This window comes from Anomalospiza imberbis, chromosome 27 (genome assembly GCF_031753505.1).
Source record: "Anomalospiza imberbis isolate Cuckoo-Finch-1a 21T00152 chromosome 27, ASM3175350v1, whole genome shotgun sequence".
Lineage (NCBI taxonomy): Eukaryota > Metazoa > Chordata > Aves > Passeriformes > Viduidae > Anomalospiza > Anomalospiza imberbis.
In genome coordinates, this window is record NC_089707.1 from 3,956,172 (window position 1) to 3,974,910 (window position 18,739).

Below are 18,739 nucleotides of genomic sequence, written 5' to 3' on the forward strand. Positions count from 1 at the left end.
TACAGCCTCCTGGCTCTTGGGGGCTTTTATGTGCCACAGGCACCAACACCCAGAGCCACCAGGGAGCCATAGCCCTGAGAGGTGGGAGGATCTCGCCTGCCACTGCCAGGGCACGGTGACAGCAGAGCTTCCCTGTGACATTTCTGCTCTAATTTGCACGCAAATGTCAATATTTATTAGTCACATCAAGATCTTCAGCAAAGCTCCCCTGGGTTGCCGAGTCTCTGCACTTACACTTTTAAATTGCTTTAAAAAGAAGCATATTGGCTCTTGGTAACTTATCCCAGACTTCCTACATTCTTTATTTCATCCTTAACTATCTACTGCTTTTGTGGGAAGTTATTTCCAACCAGTCTATGCATCAACAGTGTTGAAAAATGCTTTACCATCATGCCAAAAAATGACCATGTAAAGTAACCTTTTCACTTAACTTGTCCCTGGAGCTGTGAACATATTTATGCATTTCAATAATGGAAATTTGAAAGTAACAGATGTTTCCTGCCTAGAGCACAGTGCAAGAACAACAGTGTTTCACTATTACAGTGCCTCTGAAGCATCCACACATTCCCATCCCCATTTGCTCTCCTGTGCATTAGTTTGCAAAAATCCCCAAGTGCTGAAATCTGGTTTTAATCGTGATGTCAACAAGTCTCCCTAATCCTGCTGAAAGTCAGGAATTAGGCCTCTGAGCAAGCCAGCATGAAAGAAAGTGAAATTGCTTTTAAATGTAAAGTAGAAGGGAAGAGGAGAGAAAAAAATGGGAATTGAGAGATTAGGTAAACCTGATGGAATTTGGTAGAGCTGGGGAAAGGATTTTTTAGTGGTGTCCAAGAGCCCTCACTTACCAGGATTTGGGCTCCCCAAAATGCAAGTAGTTGATGCTGTAGAGATCCATGTCCTCTGTATGCCAAGCAAAAGTTGTCTTCCACATCCCAAAGTAGAGGTAGGGAGTGTTCACACCCTCGATGATGATGCCACACTCGTGTTCCACCATGTCCAGGAGGGTGTTCAGATTGCCAATGTTCCACTCATCCACGTCCTGGAACCCATCAGAAATGGTTTGTACTGGGAATGCCAGGAGCAAGCACAGCCCACAGCTCCCTCCCAGTGCCTCAGTGTGCAGGTACTGCTGTCACCTGCATTAACTGAACACCTCCTGCTTCCAGGAAGGTTTATTTGATGTTCCTCTCTGACCACAGGCAGGAGGCAGCTCCAGCACTCTGAAGAGGCTCTTGCACTGTGCAATACCCCAGCAGTAATTAACCATTCTGGTAATGAACACAGCATAAACTCAGGGTAAAGCACACTCCTCTCAGATGTTCTTCCCCTGATCAGAAACACCTCAAAGTGCCCAAAGGGGCAGAACCTTCCACCTCAGCTCAGAGCTGGAGGTAAAAACAGGAAACCATCTGGAGAACAGCTGTGTTGGTGCCTGGTTGTGTCCCACCCTGATCACAGCAGGGAAAGGATGTGATACTCCCACCCAAGCACCAAATCCTCTGCACCCCTGCCATGTCCATGGCTCCGAGCAGCTCAGATATCTCTGCTTATTCTAATTAATCCCAAATTAAACCATACTGATAATAAAAAGACACTCATACATTCACACACAATCAGACAGCACTCCAAAAAAGGCCACTTCCCACTCAAAAGAAAACTACACAGGAAGAGATTTAAATTATCTGCCTAAAAGAGTAAGAAGAGAGAAACCTTTATCATTTACAGCATTACTTGAAGCAGAGGATGAAATTTTACCATGGAAAAGATTAAACAATTTGAATTGTAAAATAATTCAGTGTGCAGGTGCATTGTATCCTAATGGAGCTGCCTACAAGGAAAAAATCCAAATGCAAATAATTTAAAACCCAAATGTAAACAATTTAAAATCCAAATGCAAATTATTTAAGTTAAGAATCAAAAAATATTTTTGATGAAGCACCATTTCCTCGAAATGCTGCTTTTTCCTGGCTTTCTAAGGAGCTTCAGCAGAAATCTCCATTTTATTCCCTTAAGAAAGAAACGGAATAAAACCCAAGGTACAGACAATTTTTTGCCACAGTCTGCAAAAGAATTTGTTTAAATCACACTTTTCCTCATTTTTCTACTAAAAGTCAGCTTTTCACAGCTCCCACTGACTAGTATCCTGAATCTCAGGGGAAGTTTAGTCCCACTTTTGTAATGAAGGGAAAAACCAAAGGCATTGGGTTTTTTTTTTAGGGTGGCTACATCAATGAAATTCTGAATTACTGCTCCTTAATGAGAAAAGTGCAAAAAGGAAGTCAGTGTCCGTGTCTGAAATAAATAAAGGAGAAGCACTGCACTTACTGCATCATACAGGGAGCCACTGATATCAGCCCCATAAATGGGAGACACAAAGGTGAGATTCTTCCAGTACTTGCGCTCCAGGTCCTCAAAATCCTGGTGGCGAGGGGTGCAGTACCTGCCAGGGAACACAGGGATGTGAGGAGTCCTGAGAGCAGCCAGCACAGCAGGTGCTGAGGGTGCATTTCACCTTTAATTCACAGAGTTTCTGCCTTTTCCACCTCTGCACAAACCCTCTCTGGGCAGGGTGACTGACAGGACGTGCAGCACCACATCCCCATCCCATGGAAACGTGAGGTGAGGTTACCCCACAGCTCTCAGGTGGCAGGAGAACTCCAAAGCTGATTATCCTGGAATGGCTTGGCTTGGAAGGGACCTTAAATCCCACCCAGTTCCACCCCTGCCATGGGCAGGGACACCTTCCACTGTCCCAGGCTGCTCCATCCTGGCCTTGGGCACTGCCAGGGATGCAGGGGCAGCCCCAGCTGCTCTGGGCACCCTGTGCCAGGGCCTGCCCACCCTCCCAGGGAGGAATTTCTTCCTAATATCCCATCTAAATCCACCCTCCTTCAGCTTAAAGCTGTGACTGCATAAACTCAGTACTGATTAAAACCCAGGGTCCTCCAGAACTCTGGAGAACTCCAGACTCTGAAAGCAGGATGAAACAACAGCTGGCACATCCCAGCTGACTGAAGTGCCCTGCAGAGTCCCCAGGCACTCTGGAAGACACTTGTGTCACCAGTCTCAGCCCAAGCACCTCAAGGTATTTAGATTTCCATGGCACACCTTTTCCAGAACAGTCAAGAGATCCTTTTTTGGTCCCAAGCCATTCTTTTCAGAAATATTCTCAGCCAAACACTGACCTTGAACAATCCTTCTACACCAACTCCCAGAAAAAGATCCGAGATACACCAAAACCCAAGTCACAAACTTGTTTGAGACTCAAGGAAAAGCAGTTTCCCCCAAAATGCTTCACATTTAACATGGCTGCATTTTCTTGTCAGCTAGTTTCTGGAAAGAAAAGCTTCCCTGGAGCTGCCCCATCCCCAGTTTGAAGCCCCTCCAGCCACGCACTTCTCGCTGTTGGCCAGGCGCCGGTACTCGCCCACGGTCATGGGCTTCTTCTGGATGTTGTACTGGGTGAAGAGCCCTGACTGGCCCGTGACCACCTGCTGGATGGGGGCTGGGATCACCATGTCATCGATGTCATCGTACGTCCGCCGGGGCTTCCACTCCTTGGGGGGGATCACCTGCAACGGGGGGACAACAAAAAACATGGAATTGTTACGGACGCTGGAGATGTGGGTTTTGGTGGGCACCATGGGCTCTGAACTGCAGCTGCAAGAGACACAAAACTGACCTGCAATGCTCACATTAATCCTACAAGTAAAGTCATTTCTTTACAATATCTGGAAGTCACCAACAAGCTCTATTAAAATAATCTCCCTAGCAGAGTCCTGGAAGGTAATTGCTTGTACACTTGAGTGGACAAGGAAACATTCCACGGAGAGCTCTTCATCAATAGCCAGCTCTCTTTAGAGCAGCAATAAACCCAGTAATTGACCTGTGTTTTAGAAGAAATAAGAATTATTTCATGCCTAACAGCTTTATTTCTCCACTGTGCTTTATTAAGGCCAGCTAAACACCACTCCTAACAAGTCCTTGTCAGAAAAAATGATCTCATCAGCCTGTGCTGACATGGCCACAGAAATACCCTTTCTAATCACTTCGTCTTGGAGTTTTCCAAGCAGTTCCATGTCAGGTACTGGAATTTAGAAGCTTCACATGAAAAGTTCTCATAACCAGAGGGTGCTGGGCACTGCCCAGGCTCCCAGAGCTCCAGGAGCTCTCAGGGATGCACAAGATGGGATTGTTGGGATGTCTGTGCAGGGCCAGAAGCTGGACTGGATGATCCTGTGGGTCCCTCCCAGCTCAGGACATTCCATGGCTCTACAAAAGCCCTGTAGCTCCTCTCCTTTCCTCTCTCCATAACCAAACCAGAGATTCCAGGTACAGTGCTGCAAAAACCACACTGTGCTCAGCTCCACGAACACAAACAAGATCTCGGGCCCTCAGAAGGCAGTTCCACCCCCCGAGCAGCCCTCACCTCGGCCAGCCCTGCCCCGAGCAGCCCTCACATGGTCAGCTCCTCACCTCGGCCAGCCCTGCCCCGAGCAGCCCTTGCCCTTGACCAGCCCCTCACCTTGGCCAGCTCCTCACCTTGGCTGACTCCTCATCTCGGCCAGCCCTGCCCTGAGCAGCCCTTGCCCTCGGCCAGCTCGGCCATCCCCTCACCTCGGCCAGCTCCTCACCTCAGCCAGCTCCTCACCTTGGCCATCCCCTCACCTTGGCCATCCCCTCACTTCGGCCAGCCCTGCTCCGAGCAGCCCTTGCCCTTGGCCATCCCCCTCACCTCGGCCATCCCCTCACCTCGGCCATCCCCTCACCTCGGCCATCCCCTCACCTCGGCCATCCCCTCACCTCGGCCATCCCCTCACCTCGGCCATCCCCTCACCTCGGCCATGCCCTCACCTTGGCCATCCCTTCACCTTGGCCATCCCCTCACCTCGGCCATCCCCTCACCTCGGCCATCCTCGCCCCGAGCAGCCCTTGCCCTTGGCCAGCCCCTCACCTTAGCCAGCCCTGCCCGGTGGGCTCCCTGGGACTCCATGAAGGCGATGAACCTCCCGAAGTCGCGGAACTCCTCCAGCGAGGGCCGGAAGGTCATGATCTTGCAGCCAGGGTTCTGCGGGCTCGGGTTTTCCGACCCCATAGTTCCAGTCCTGCAGAGGGGACACAGCGGGACACAGGAAGGAAAAGGGGCAGGAAAAGATACTGGTTAAAACTTTTGGGTTTTAACTCCCAGCTCTAAGGAGTTCCACAGAAAGCCTGGAGAGGTTTTTCCTTTCCTCCCTCTACTCCAGCAAGGGGGGATTTGTAAGAACTACCCTCTAACATGGACATGAGGAGCTTCCAGCCAAAAATCCACTTAGTCAGGAACTCCTGATACCAGGATCACCCGAGAGCTCGGACAAGGGCTAAATATAGACCAGGGGCTTAACATCTGCCCCCAGTTCACCACAGAAAGTGGTGCCTCATCAGGATGGTGTCACAAAAATAACAACTTCTCACCACCTCCAGCTTTGTCGGTGTGTAAAACTTGCCACCCCACAAGTTTTCCACCAAAATGCTTCACCATTTTCTGTTTAGGTTCAAACCCAACAGCTTTCCCCAATTTTGGGGTTTTTTTTATGTGCTAAACTACATTAAAAATTACAAAATTAAGGGTTGGTTTTTTTTTTAATGTAGCTTCATTATACTTTGTATTTGCAATGTACAGAAATAGAATTAAATGTCAGGCAAGCCTTACAAGAAATACAGATGCACAACGCCAAAACATCCAAAACAAACTCTCAAACCATTCAGGATGAAATCACAATTTTTAAAACAGACTTTTTTAAGGTTATGCTGGGAATCTGTAGGGGAAATAAAAGGGTTTAGCGGCGTTTCAGTCGCAAACATCCCCATGGGGGAGTTCTCCATGCGAGGAGCTGCAGCAGCTCCACACGCCGAGCGCTCACGAGATGGCAGTGCTGGGCTGTGGAGGATGAACTTCAGGAAAACGGCTCCTACCAGACTTCTACATGGAAAAAAAAAGCATTTAAAGTGCCTTTAAACTGATTTCGAAGCAGCCAGGAAGTATTGCAGATGCTCCTGGAAGTACTCGTAGCGTTAGGAAAACACAAAATAAAGCAGGGAGTGCTCCCAGGTCTGTGTTTGAACGGGTGAGTGTGGCACACAACTCACTCCTGACACAGCCAGTGCTCCCAGCTCCTGGAATTAAAACCAGCTTCACACACTAAAGTGGGCACATTCCACACCCAGGGCACCAAGGTTTCGTTTTAACTGGGTAAAACTTTTCATTTCAAAGGCACGTGAACAGTTTTGAGCGAAATTTTAGAAGCCAGAAAACATTCGAATTTTACACAGTAACTTTTATGCAAATGTGTTTCAAAACAGGGATCTGCAAGTCTTACGTCCTTCCCCAAGGAGTATTTAAAGGAATTTTATGCATAAAATCACAGCTTCTCACAGGCAGAAAAGCCCTTCCCAAGCCAGGAGCCAGAGATGCAGAACCCAGTCCAGAATAAAATCAAATTATGAATCCCAGTATTGCAGGAAATCCCAGAGCAAAACCAATTGAGGGAGAAAAACACCATTTCACCCCCTTCACCCCAAGATACTTCCCATTTCCAACAGAAATTGCTGCAGTTTGGAAACCAAAGGGCCATTTAACCAACCCCTCCATCTTCAGGGTGGCCCTGCCCAAGGAGATTCCCAACCTTGCCAAACGAGGAACAAAAATTGCCTTTTGAGAACAAAATCTGCTGTTTGCACGTGAGGAGAAGCAGCAGATTGATCCGTGCCCATGGGAAGGCTTTCCTCCACAAATGTTTTGCAGGAATACAAGCAGGAAATCCCTGGGATGAGCCACGGGAGCTGTGGGACCCATCTGCCAGAGGTTTGCTGAAATCCCCCAAGGCCAGCGCTGATCCCAGGAAAACGGGGCTGAGCTGGAGGGAAAGGGGCTGCTGGGGAGTGGGACAGGGACAGAACCATCCCAAACCCTGACACAACCTTCCCAGGAATACTGGGGCTATTTTTGAGCAGGGTCTGGAAATGCCACGGGGCCGAGGGGAGCGGGGAGCCCCGCCAGGATCCTGGGAGGAGCTGGCTCGGGAGCGGCGCCCGAATTCCGTCCTGAGGAGGAGCCCTGCCAGCACCATCTGCTCCAGAGAGGCTTCCCAGGATTTGCAGCTTTACCCACAACCAGGGGGAAAACAAACAGTCAAAGCCCGGCTTTATCCCATCTTTCCCTCAAGATTCTCTCACCAAATTCCAATTTTTAGTTAATAAACTCAGAGCAAAGAGTGAAAATACATGCTCCAGTAAGGAAGGGAGATCAAAAACTACTTCATGCAAAGCTTAATCAATTAATTAAAGGATAAAATTATTTCCTGCAAAGCTTAATTAATTAATTAAAAGGTCTACTGCCTCAGTACAAACAGCATCACCTGGCACTCTGGAATTCTTTAGTCCAGAGACAGCAAAGCACAAGATTTTCCCATGTACAGTCCTACCTAAAGAACATTTCAACACCTACCCTAGATAATGTACTTTTAGCTCATCAAACTAATTAAGCTATTACAATAAAATGGCCACAGAGCTGATGGGAAGGGAGAATCAGGTCCATGACCTCAGTGAGATGTGGGAGCTTGCCCCACCAGCCCCAAGGAGCCGGGAACACCCAGGCCACAGGAAAAGCTCGGGGAGAAGAGAATTTCTTCCCCAAGTGCTTCCCACGTGGCAGCAGGGATGTGTTTAGGGAAAGCAGTGCCAGGGGTCGTGGTCACCTCTGTCCCAGGATTCATGGTCAGCTCTGCCCCAGGACTCGTGGTCACCTCTGTCCCAGCTCCTGGGATCACGCAGGACAAGGCAGCAGGACAGGGCTGCAGCTTCATCTGCGATTTTCAGGAGATGGCCCCAATTAACCAGTGTCCTAAAAAGCTCTGGAAGGTTCCAGAGCAGAATCTGACTATTCTGAGAACACTGAGAGCCCCTTTCAGCCTGGCAGGGCTGTGGGTGAGGGCCAGATGGGAACAAACCCTTCTCTCAGTACTGAGGAGGATTCTGCAGTCAGAGCCCCCATTAGCTCCTGAAAAGAAGAGTGGAGGTATTTTTCTTAGCTGGATACATTCTGTTTCTTTGTAAGAGAGTAACAACCTGAAATATTATGAAAACCTTCTAATTTTCAACCATTGTGAGGAAGCACAAAAACATGTCTCCAGAGGGACGATCTCGGTGCACACAAAGAACTGAGTTTTAATTTCAATGACTTTTACATGAGACCTTTCCCTTCCAAAATTGATGTGAACCAAGACAGTTTTGTGACTGAAATCCTGCACCTGTTGACTGAAGCCTTTGTACAGCACAGAAAAATTCCAAGACACCCAGCTGAGATCAATGACTCGAGCTTGCGACAGGACTGCCAGGACTGGGAATCCTTCCTCCAGGAAAAGGTTTGGGATTTCTGAGCAGCTCCTGCTGCTGCCCCACTATTGATGTCTGCAGAGCCGATAATGGCAGCTCGTTCTCCTCCACCCACGAGCCAGGGGTGACTTTGACTAAAGCAGTGCCTGTTGTGGGAACAAACGTGGCTTTAGGCAGCAGCACCGGGGCCCATCCTGTCCCCAGCGCCAGGCCAGGGACAGCAAACCGGTGCTGCTGGGTGGCTGCGAGTGCCAGCATCGACCTGGCAGCACTGAGAGCACAGCAACACCACAAAAACCACTTCTGATCTGGTTAAACAAAGTTCATGCTTGTTTCTCCACAGACCAGAACACGAGTTCCTGCAGGACCTTTGCAGAAGGCAGCAGGTCTCAGGGTAAAGCTGTGCCCAGGTGACGAGGATGCTGCTACCCTGTGACAGCACCAACCAGAACAAACCCACTCCTGACCCAACAACACCCCCAGGATTTCCCTGGGGCTGCGCTGGAAAGGGCGAAAAAGACAAAAGGAATGCTGCCAGCCCTGCAAGCTGCTGCCAGCCCCCAGCAGAGAACACAGGTGAGGCTCACAGGAGGTGGGCACAGACTGGCACGGGCACCACGCCCTGCGGAGGGGGCAGAACCCCACTCCGGAATTCCAGGGGATAAACAAAGCTCCAGCTGGGAGCAGGAGGGAATCTCCCAATGTGGATGGGGCAGAGCCTGTGGCTGTCTGTCCCTCTGCCGTGCCAGGGGATGAGCTGGGATGGCTCTGGCTCCAGGGCTGGGCACTGGCAGGGAAATGGGGCAGAGCCTCCCCGTGTCAGACACCTGACACAAAATGACACCGGCAAAATGCAGATTTCAAGCGTGCCTGGATTAACTTTTCCTGTCCCACTCAGTATCTGAGGCATTTCCCCAACAATAATGAGAACCCTGCTCATGAAAAACTCCTTTAAACTTGCTCTTAACTCATTATTTAACTATTAACACACAAATATTAATGGAAACCTCATGTGTTTATCTGAAATGGCATTTTTAGATTAATTAGGCTGGAACACAAAGGACAGATTCTTCCATTTCCATCTACTTCCTTTCTCTCTAAGCCAACAAATTACTCTGATTTCCATCAATTCTCATGGATCAGGCTCTATCCAAAGTTTCTTTGCAGAATCAAAGACAAACTTTTGCAAGACATCAGGTCTGTGTATAAAATAGACTACTAAAAAATATACATATTTATATTAAAACTATAATGGTACAGATATCTGAGACAACTTTCCTTCCTTGCCCTCTATTCCCAAGAATCAGATTCCAGCATTTAGACAAACAAAATATAATTTTTTAAGTCTGAAGTTTGCTGTTGCTCAGCCCAGTTTTAAACAACTGTACAATTACAGCAAGGATTTAAACTACTCCTTTCCCCCAAAAATATTTATTGATTCAATTCACTGCATTTTTAACATTCAAATTGCTTTGAGTTTCGTATATCCTCCATAAAGGCTAAGCAAACACAACAGAGGAAATATTTGGGAAAGAGGAACAGAGACAACATTCCCATCCAGCACAGTGATGAAGATCTACAGTGCTCGGGATTTGACAAATTGAGAGTTATTTTCTATTAAATTTTACACTCCACAAGACTCCTCCACAATTCCAGATCCTCCTGTACTTGAAATCAAGCAGCATATGTAGCTCATTAAGGGAAAATAAAATTTTCCCCCAAAACACCCTCTTTGTTGTAGAAGTGCACAGTTAGTCACACATTTTTTCTAACAACAAAATTATTTAGTCACAAACAGTATTTAAAATGGGGGGGGGGGGGAAGTGGTTACATTTAAGAGCAATAAATCTGGATGACTTTAAAACAGTTTATTATTGCCTGGGGCAAGGTAGTTAACATGTAATGGTCATTTCTGACTAAATCCAGATCAGAACCTCAAAAACTCAAAAGTTGGACTGAACAGACGAGATAAACTCATCCGAAACCCACACAAATCAGTTCACAAAGCACTGCTGAGGCCCAGCCTTTCCAAGGACTGCAGGAGCCTCAGTTTGCTGCATGGCACGAGTTATCTCTGCTGCATTTTGTTATCTTCACTGGATTCACTGCAAGGCTTCAGGAGTCTTTCAAAAACAACTTAAGTATTATAAAAGGCACTTTCATATGGACTGAGCTGTTGAGTCTGAACAGGAATTCCAAGTTTTAACCCATGGCACCTCAATCCAAGGCAGCAGCACTGCAAATGCTAAAATAAAGCATCCACAGTCTCTTATTCTTAGGGGAAAGGAAACCTTGCAAAGAAACCTTGTAAAGCAAGCAGGAACCTCAATTACTGCAATGCTTTGCCCAAAAGGTGATTCCTGCATCAGATAACACCTTAATAAGGACTAATTCCCAGTTTTCCTTCCACAACCCTGCCAGAACGAAAAGCCTGGCGTTCTCAGCAACTTGCTCGACTTCTCTAAGCTCTTTTAGGTTTTTAGAACAAAAACCCTCCACAAATGGGGCTGTGGAGGCGTTTTTTTTAACCACCCTGCCCGTACAAAAGGAAGCCCTGGGCTGGTTTTGTGCCCGAGGCAATGCCCGGGCTGGGTGTGACACACTGACCCAGTTCCAGCTGCCAGCACATCCCGGAGCTCGGGCAGAGGAGCAGTGAGCCTGGCACAGCCCTGCAGAACCACGGCTCACCTGGCCAGGTACCCCCAGGTACCCCAGCCCCTCCCTGGCACACCTGGCCAGGTACCCCCAGGAACCTCAGTCTGCAGCATGGCCCTGCAGAACCCTGGCACACCTGGCCAGGTACCCCCAGGTACCCCAGCCCCTCCCTGGCACACCTGCCCAGCTATGCCCAGGTACCCCCAGGTACCCCAGCCCCTCCCTGGCACACCTGGCCAGGTACCCCAGCCCCTCCCTGGCTCACCTGCCCAGCTATGCCCAGGTACCCCCAGGTGCCCCAGCCCCTCCCTGGCTCACCTGGCCAGGTACCCCCAGGTACCCCAGCCCCTCCCTGGCTCACCTGGCCATTACCCCCAGGAACCTTAGTCTGCAGCATGGCCCTGCAGAACCCTGGCACACCTGGCCAGGTACCCCCAGGTGCCCCAGCCCCTCCCTGGCACACCTGACCAGGTACCCCCAGGTGCCCCAGCCCCTCCCTGGCACACCTGGCCAGGTACCCCCAGGAACCTCAGTCTGCAGCATGGCCCTGCAGAACCCTGGCACACCTGGGCAGGTAGCCCCAGGTGCCCCAGCCCCTCCCTGGCACACCTGGCCAGGTACCCCAGCCCCTCTCTGGCTCACCTGCCCAGCTATGCCCAGGTACCCCCAGGTGCCCCAGCCCCTCCCTGGCACACCTGGCCAGGTACCCCCAGGTACCCCCAGGTGCCCCAGCCCCTCCCTGGCACACCTGGCCAGGTACCCCCAGGTACCCCAACCCTTCTCTGGCTCACCTGGCCATTACCCCCAGGAACCTCAGCCTGCAGCATGGCCCTGCAGAACCCTGGCTCACCTGGCCAGGTACCCCAGCCCCTCCCTGGCACACCTGGCCAGGTACCCCCAGGTACCCCAGCCCCTCCCTGGCTCACCTGCCCAGCTATGCCCAGGTACCCCCAGGTACCCCAGCCCCTCCCTGGCACACCTGGCCATTACCCCCAGGAACCTCAGTCTGCAGCATGGCCCTGCAGAACCCTGGCACACCTGGCCAGGTACCCCCAGGTGCCCCAGCCCCTCCCTGGCACACCTGGCCAGGTACCCCCAGGTGCCCCAGCCCCTCCCTGGCACACCTGCCCAGCTATGCCCAGGTACCCCCAGGTACCCCAGCCCCTCCCTGGCTCACCTGCCCAGGTAACCCCCAGGTACCCCCAGGAACCTCAGCCCCCCCTGAGCTTCTCCCAGCCATTTCACACCTTTCAGCCACCTGTAACTCAAGGAGTGACAAATTAAAGCCTAAATTAAACCCAGAGCTTCAAGGTGAAATGAGACAATTTGAATCTCTCCCAGCTCTGTTTTATCCAGGTCTCCCTGGAAGCTGCAGCTCCAAACTTGACACACCCCTCCCAGGCAAAGCTGTGCTGCTTATTCTGCCAACAGAACTGAGATCAAATATGGGAAACTTCACAAAAACTTCTTATCTGCACCAAAACCTCACCAAAGGCCTCTCCTTTGCCCTGGGGTGTATCCAAAATCATGAAGGAATATCAGAAAACCTCAGAAGTCACCTTAACCCCCCACCCACTTCCAACATTCACTTCTTGGATCATATTTAAAAGCAGGATTTCTAACAGCTTTAGGAACAAAAGGACAATCCTGTATTCTCTAAGGAGCTGGGCACTGTGGCTTGTTCATGAGCCTCATAAAACATAAAAATAATGAAGCTTCAGGTTACTCCTGCCATGAGTGAAGCACACACAAGGAAGGGCAGAATACAAATGTGCTCTGCTGTGTAATCCAGTACGAGCATGACTGAGGAACTGCCTCATTTATAAAGGAGAGTGATTTACCCTATGAAAACATAAATGAAAATAAGTACCTTAATTAAGCCATGGTAGCAAATGGCTCTATCCCTAAGTTGTGACAAGGCAGAACACATTTTGTCCAGAACAAAGGTTAAAAAGAGAAAATCTTATTAGGCAACAATCAGTTTAGTGGAAAACACTGAAAATAGAAAAACACCTTCCTCATCCCACGGTGATAAGTCATTAATATCCCCCAACCTGTGTGAAATGACAGGATTCCTGCCAGCATTTTGCAGTACTCCAGGATTTCAGCTGCTACTGCAAACGGACAAACCCTCTTGAATTCTTCACCAGATGACAAATAATTATTTCCAGCAGCGCCCTGTGCAGCCCGGGAGGATCCCAGTGGCATCCAAATCCATTAAGCAAATCCCTCACTTGCGGTGACATACTTAGCTGTCATCCATCTTTGCTATTAACAGATGCTCCAGTGAAGGAACGTGGAGCAGCACAGGCTCTGCAAACCCTTCCCCACAGCACACCCTGAGCTCTGGATGAGTCAGGAAAAGGGGAAATCCACCAGTCCCCAGTCCTCCTGACTGCCCCCAGAATTAATTAAGGAACACCAAGTTTCTCCTGACTGCCAAGAGCTTTCCCTCCCTGCTGCCTGGGTGGCTCAGCCTGCAGCTCACGATGATTTTTTTCTGCTCTCAGGTGGATTGCCTGCTCTCAAAAACGAGATTTAAACTTGCAAGGTGAATCAGAGCCTCCTGATGCTGACACTGTTTGCTGTAGTGCAGCTGGACATCCCAGGAGGAAGTAAAACAGAACCCTGTTTAAATGTAAAATCCCCACAGAGCTCCCGTGCCCTTCCAGCAGGGCTGGCCCAACTGGTTTTCCCAACTCACATCAAATTTCTGATGACCTTTTATATGGAAATAGCTCCGAGTTTTCAGGAGCTGTCTGTGTTTTGGGTGATCTAAAACACCTGCAGAGCTGTGGAACTCCCACTTCATCTGCTAAATCTTTCTCTGGTGCACGACAGGATTTCCGAACAGTTCCCAGTGAGAGCAGCACTGTCCCCACAGCTCAGGGTAACAGGTAAGCACTTCCCATGACCAATAGCCAGAATTATCTACAGGAAATGGGTGGGATTCTCCCTGAAAGTGAATTCTGCTCTTGACTTCCCATCAAAAACTGGTGAAACCTCTCATGTGTGTGAGGTTTTATTTATAAAAGCCCACGTTCACCCTAAAGCCAAACTTGGAACATGACACTTGTGTACTTTGGGTCTTTACCAAAGTGTTCTGACTTACTGACAAAACTGACTCCTTCTATATATTTTATATGTATATAAATATATTTTACATCCTTTTGTATATATATTACATATTTCATGCATCTTGTTTATATATAGGACCATAGATAAGCTGGTCCCACTGGGCCAGTCAAGGGAATTATCTCTTTCCAATCAGCATAAAAAGAACAATCCACCACAGAGTGTTAGACAGAATTTTCCTGTCAAAAGATGCTCCAGTGAATGTTTCATCCATGAATATCAGCTCTGGAACAAGGAATCACTTTATATCCACCTACATCTCCTTTGCATGGGAGGAACTCCTGCCTCTCATGAGACAGGAACAGCCGTGGATTCCTTCAGGATTCCTTCAGGATTCCTTCAGGATTCCTTCTGGCACTGCAGGAGTGGGTCAGCCTGCCCCAACTTCCTTCTCTTGTTACAGAGAAGCCCAAGAACTGGGAACTTGCTGTCACAGAGCAATTACTGGGTGCTCCAACTGTTACTTGATGGAATTGCTGAAATGTAACTGTAAGTTTGAGATCCTAGGCTTAAGGTTTCCCTGACTCTGTGAATTTCAGTGAAACAGGAAAAGGAAAGTGATGAGAAAAAAGCAAAAGATGCCAGGAAAGAAGCGATGTTGTGGGTGAAATGCTATCAGGTTTCAGATGGACAGAGCTCCTTAAAATTAACTCTTTTTGGTTAAAGGAAACTTAGTTTTGGGAGGGTCATACTTGATACAACACAGGTTTACACTGGCCCAGCACAAACGAGTTACAGAGCACAAATCCAACGTCCCAGCAGCAGCAGCAGCTTCATTACAAAACAGAATACACGGATGAACCTGAACCTTACTGGTGACTTCATTCTCCAATACAAAGGGGTCCAAAGCTGCAACACCCCTGGCTCCTGAACAGCTTCAAAACCAAGAGCTCCAGGAAAGCCAAGAACCACCTTTGGGTGAATCCCAGAACGTCCTGAGCTGGGAGGGACCCACAGGGATCATTGATCAGCCCCTGGCCCTGCACAGACCCCCAGCAATCCCACCCTGAGCATCTCTGGGAGCTCTGACAGGGCTGGGACCATTCCCTGGGGAGCCTGGGCAGTGCCAGCACCCTCGGGGGGAAGAACCTTTCCCTGAGCTCCGTGCCAAGCCCTGGCACAGCTCCAGCCCTTCCTGGGCTCCTGTCCCTGTCCCCTCTGCAGACCCCTAGGATGGGTTTCCTGAAGAGTTCCCCTTCCACCACATCCCCTCCATCTTCCAGAGCAGCTGGAAGCCGGGGAAGCCAGCAAAGCTGCCTGGACACACAAATCCCGCAGCTCTCCGGGCTCTGGGGGCTGTCCCCGCTCCCCCCGGCCCGGGGACACCGGGGCCGTGCCGGGGCCCCGCTCACCGCGCACATGTACGAGTAACGCAAGAATTCAGAGAAACGGGACCGGAAGAGCTCCGGCTCGGCCCCACACTTTGACAGTCTCCGGAGGAGGAAAGCGGACATGGACCAGCCAAACCCCTCGCCGCTGTCACGTTCCTGCCCCCGGCTTTCCCAGCACGGAGCGCCCGCACCGAATCACGGGGCCAGCGGCAGCTTCTGCTCGCCCCCAACCCAGGGCCCCGAGCCGAACCCCCGGGACCGCCATTTATCCACGTCTGCGGCCCAAACCCCCGCGCTGGCGGCGAATCCCCGCCGGCACCGCGGGCTCGGGGGGACCAGGGACCCCCGGGGCCGCCGCTGCCCGGGCTGCCACCCACACAAAGCGCGGCGGGGCCGGGGTGCGGAACCGTCCGAGCCGGCCCGCGGGGGAGGCCGCGCGGGGACCGCGGCCGCGGGCCCGGAAGGGAGCGGCAGCGCCGGGGCCGGGCCGGGAGCGGCGGCGGCGGCGGGCCCGGCGCCGCGGGGGGCGCAGCGCGGGGTGCCGGGGCGCGGGGGCGGCGGGCCCGCTCGGGCCGGGCCGGGCCGGGGCCGGGGCCGGGATCGGGGCCGGGGCCGGTGCGGGGCGGGGGCGCGGTCCGGCCGTACCTGCGCGCGGGGCCCTCGGCGGCGCGGGGGGCGCAGCGAAGGGGGGGGCGCCCAGGCGAGCGCAGCGCCCCGCGGCCACCACCTGCGCCCGCCTCCCCGCCGCGCCCATTGGCCGCGCGCGGCACCGCCCTCGCGCCCATTGGCCGCGCCGCCGGGGACGGACGGCGGGCCCAGCCAGTGGCGAGGCCGATCGCCGAACAACAAGGCGAGCGCGGGCGCTGATTGGCCGGTGGCGCGGAGAGGCGGCCCGCCCACCGACGGGCGGGGCGGCGGGGAGCGCTCCCGTCGCTCAGGCGCTTTGCGCCAATCGCACGCGGCCTTCTGCTGCCGGCGGCCCGCCCCCAGCGGCCATTGGGCGAGGCGGGCGGCGGGCGGGCTCTGATTGGCGGAGCGCGGTGCCCGTCGGGCGCGGGGCGGGGCGGTGAGGACGTGAGGAGCCGCACAGCGCGGGGCGGGGGCGCTGCGGCCGCGCTGCGCCAATGGGGGAGCGGCGAGCGCGCGCGCCCCCGCGCGGCCGGGCGGGGCATGGCGGGACCGGGGGACAGCGGGGAGCGGGGGATGGTGGGGAGCGGGGGATGGTGGGGATTGGGGGGATATTGGGGATCGGGGAGATATTGGGGACTGGGGGGAAAATTGGGGATCGGGGAGATATTGGGGACCGGGGAGATGTTGGGGATTGGTGGGATGTTGGGGATTGGTGGGATATTGGGGACCGGGGGATGGTGGGGACCGGGGAGATGTTGGGGATTGGTGGGACATTGGGGATCGGGGGGATGTTGGGGACTGGGGAGATATTGGGAACCGGGGGGATATTGGGGATTGGGGGGATGGTGGGGACCGGGGGATATTTGGGATCGGGGGGATATTGGGGATCGGGGGGATATTGGGGATCGGGGAGATGTTGGGGACCGGGGAGATATTGGGGATTGGTGGGATATTGGGGACCGGGGAGATATTGGGGATTGGGGGGATGTTGGGGACCGGAGGATATTGGGGACCGGGGGATGGTGGGGACCGGGGGATGTTGGGGATCGGGGGATGTTGGGGATTGGTGGGATATTGGGGATCGGGGAGATATTGGGGACCGGGGGGATGTTGGGGACCGGAGGATATTGGGGACCGGGGGGATGTTGGGGATCAGGGAGATATTGGGGACCGGGGAGATATTGGGGACTGGGGGGATATTGGGGATCGGGGAGATATTGGGAACCGGGGAGATATTGGGGATCGGGGAGATATTGGGAATTGGTGGGATGTTGGGGACCGGGGGGGATATTGGGGACCGGGGAGATAATAGGGACCGGGGGGATATTGGGGATCAGGGAGATATTTGGCATCAGGGGGATACTGGAGATTGCAGGACAGTGGGAATTAGAGAGATATTGGGGATCGGGGGGATATTGGGGACCAGGGGGGACAGCGGGAATTAGGGGGACATTGGGGATCAGGGGGATATTGGGGACCAGGGGGATATTGGGGATTGGGGGACAGCGGGAATTAGGGGGACATTGGGCATTGGTGGGATATTTGGGACTGGGGGGACATTGGGGACCAGGAAGATATTGGGGACCGGGGGGATATTGGGGGACAGCGGGAATTGGGGGGACATTGGGGATCAGGGGGATATTGGGGACCGGGGGGATATTGGGGATTGGGGGACAGCGGGAATTAGGGGGACATTGGGCATTGGTGGGACATTTGGGACTGGGGGGACATTGGGGATCAGGGGGATATTGGGGACCGGGGGGATATTGGGGGGATATTTGGGATCGGGGGGACGGCGGTGACCGGCGGGTCCCGGGACCATCGATCCCCGTCCCCGCAGCGCCGCCGGGACTGGACGAGGCCTTGGTCGGCGCCGCCTGGGGAGGTTTGGGGGTCCCCATCCCTGCAGGTGTCCGGGACACAGCGGGGACCCCTGGCCAGCCCCGGGCTCCCTCCGCACGCTGGCTGCGGCCACGGTGCCGCCAGCACCGGGAGCGACCGGGGGCATTCGCCAGTTTGCACTCAATTACGCCAGCAGAGCTCGGAGCCTGTGCCCGCCCTGGGAATTCCCAGAATAGAAGCGGATCCTCGGTTGGGTTTTTGCTGCTGTCACTCCCCTTCCCGAGTCTTTACCCAGGAAACTTTGTTCCCGTTCCCGTCTCGGGGATTTGCCCCAGAAACGGACCCGGGTGTGAGTGGGAGGTGGAACACCACCCCAGCACGAAATTCCTTTGTACCCGCAGCCAAACCCGCTCGCTGTGCAGCACAGGCATTTTCCTAGCAGGGCTTGGTAATTTGGGACAGATAATTTTGGCAGATCTCACCAGAAAGTGTCCAATTTGCAGAGGAATTCTAATTGTTGCTTAAAAAAGCCACGAACAGAACAGTACATTGGCACCTATGGAGGAAACAAAGTTTGTTTTTCAAGTTCCAAATAACAACAAAATAAATAAACGAAGGAAGTCATTGCAGTTATTGCAATTTAAATGCAGAAACACTCCCTCACTTTCACTCACTCACCCCCAGTTCTTCCTATCACAACACAGAATAAAAAGTGCAAGGACATTTTCAATGACATCTAAATATCTGAAAGTGTTTCATGTTAACAATGACCT

The 18,739-nt window shown here is 52.4% G+C and overlaps 1 protein-coding gene across 5 annotated transcripts in view; it reads right to left on the reverse strand.

Moving 5' to 3' along the window:
- KDM4B (lysine demethylase 4B) overlaps positions 1 to 16,330 on the reverse strand; it is a 75,439-nt gene extending 59,109 nt beyond the window's left edge. For 4 of the 5 annotated variants that reach the window (XM_068173899.1, XM_068173897.1, XM_068173898.1 and 1 more), the window contains exons 1-5: positions 16,140 to 16,287; positions 4,955 to 5,105; positions 3,397 to 3,572; positions 2,326 to 2,440; positions 846 to 1,039 (exon numbers count right to left, since the gene is read on the reverse strand). In XM_068173899.1, the coding sequence (XP_068030000.1) occupies positions 846 to 1,039; positions 2,326 to 2,440; positions 3,397 to 3,572; positions 4,955 to 5,105; positions 16,140 to 16,279 (776 nt within the window). In that variant the 5' untranslated portion in view covers positions 16,280 to 16,287. Of the gene's footprint in view, positions 1 to 845; positions 1,040 to 2,325; positions 2,441 to 3,396; positions 3,573 to 4,954; positions 5,106 to 16,139 lie in introns of all 5 variants that reach the window. The other variant, XM_068173900.1, reaches the window with a different exon arrangement.
- Between the last annotated feature and the right edge of the window lie 2,409 nt (positions 16,331 to 18,739).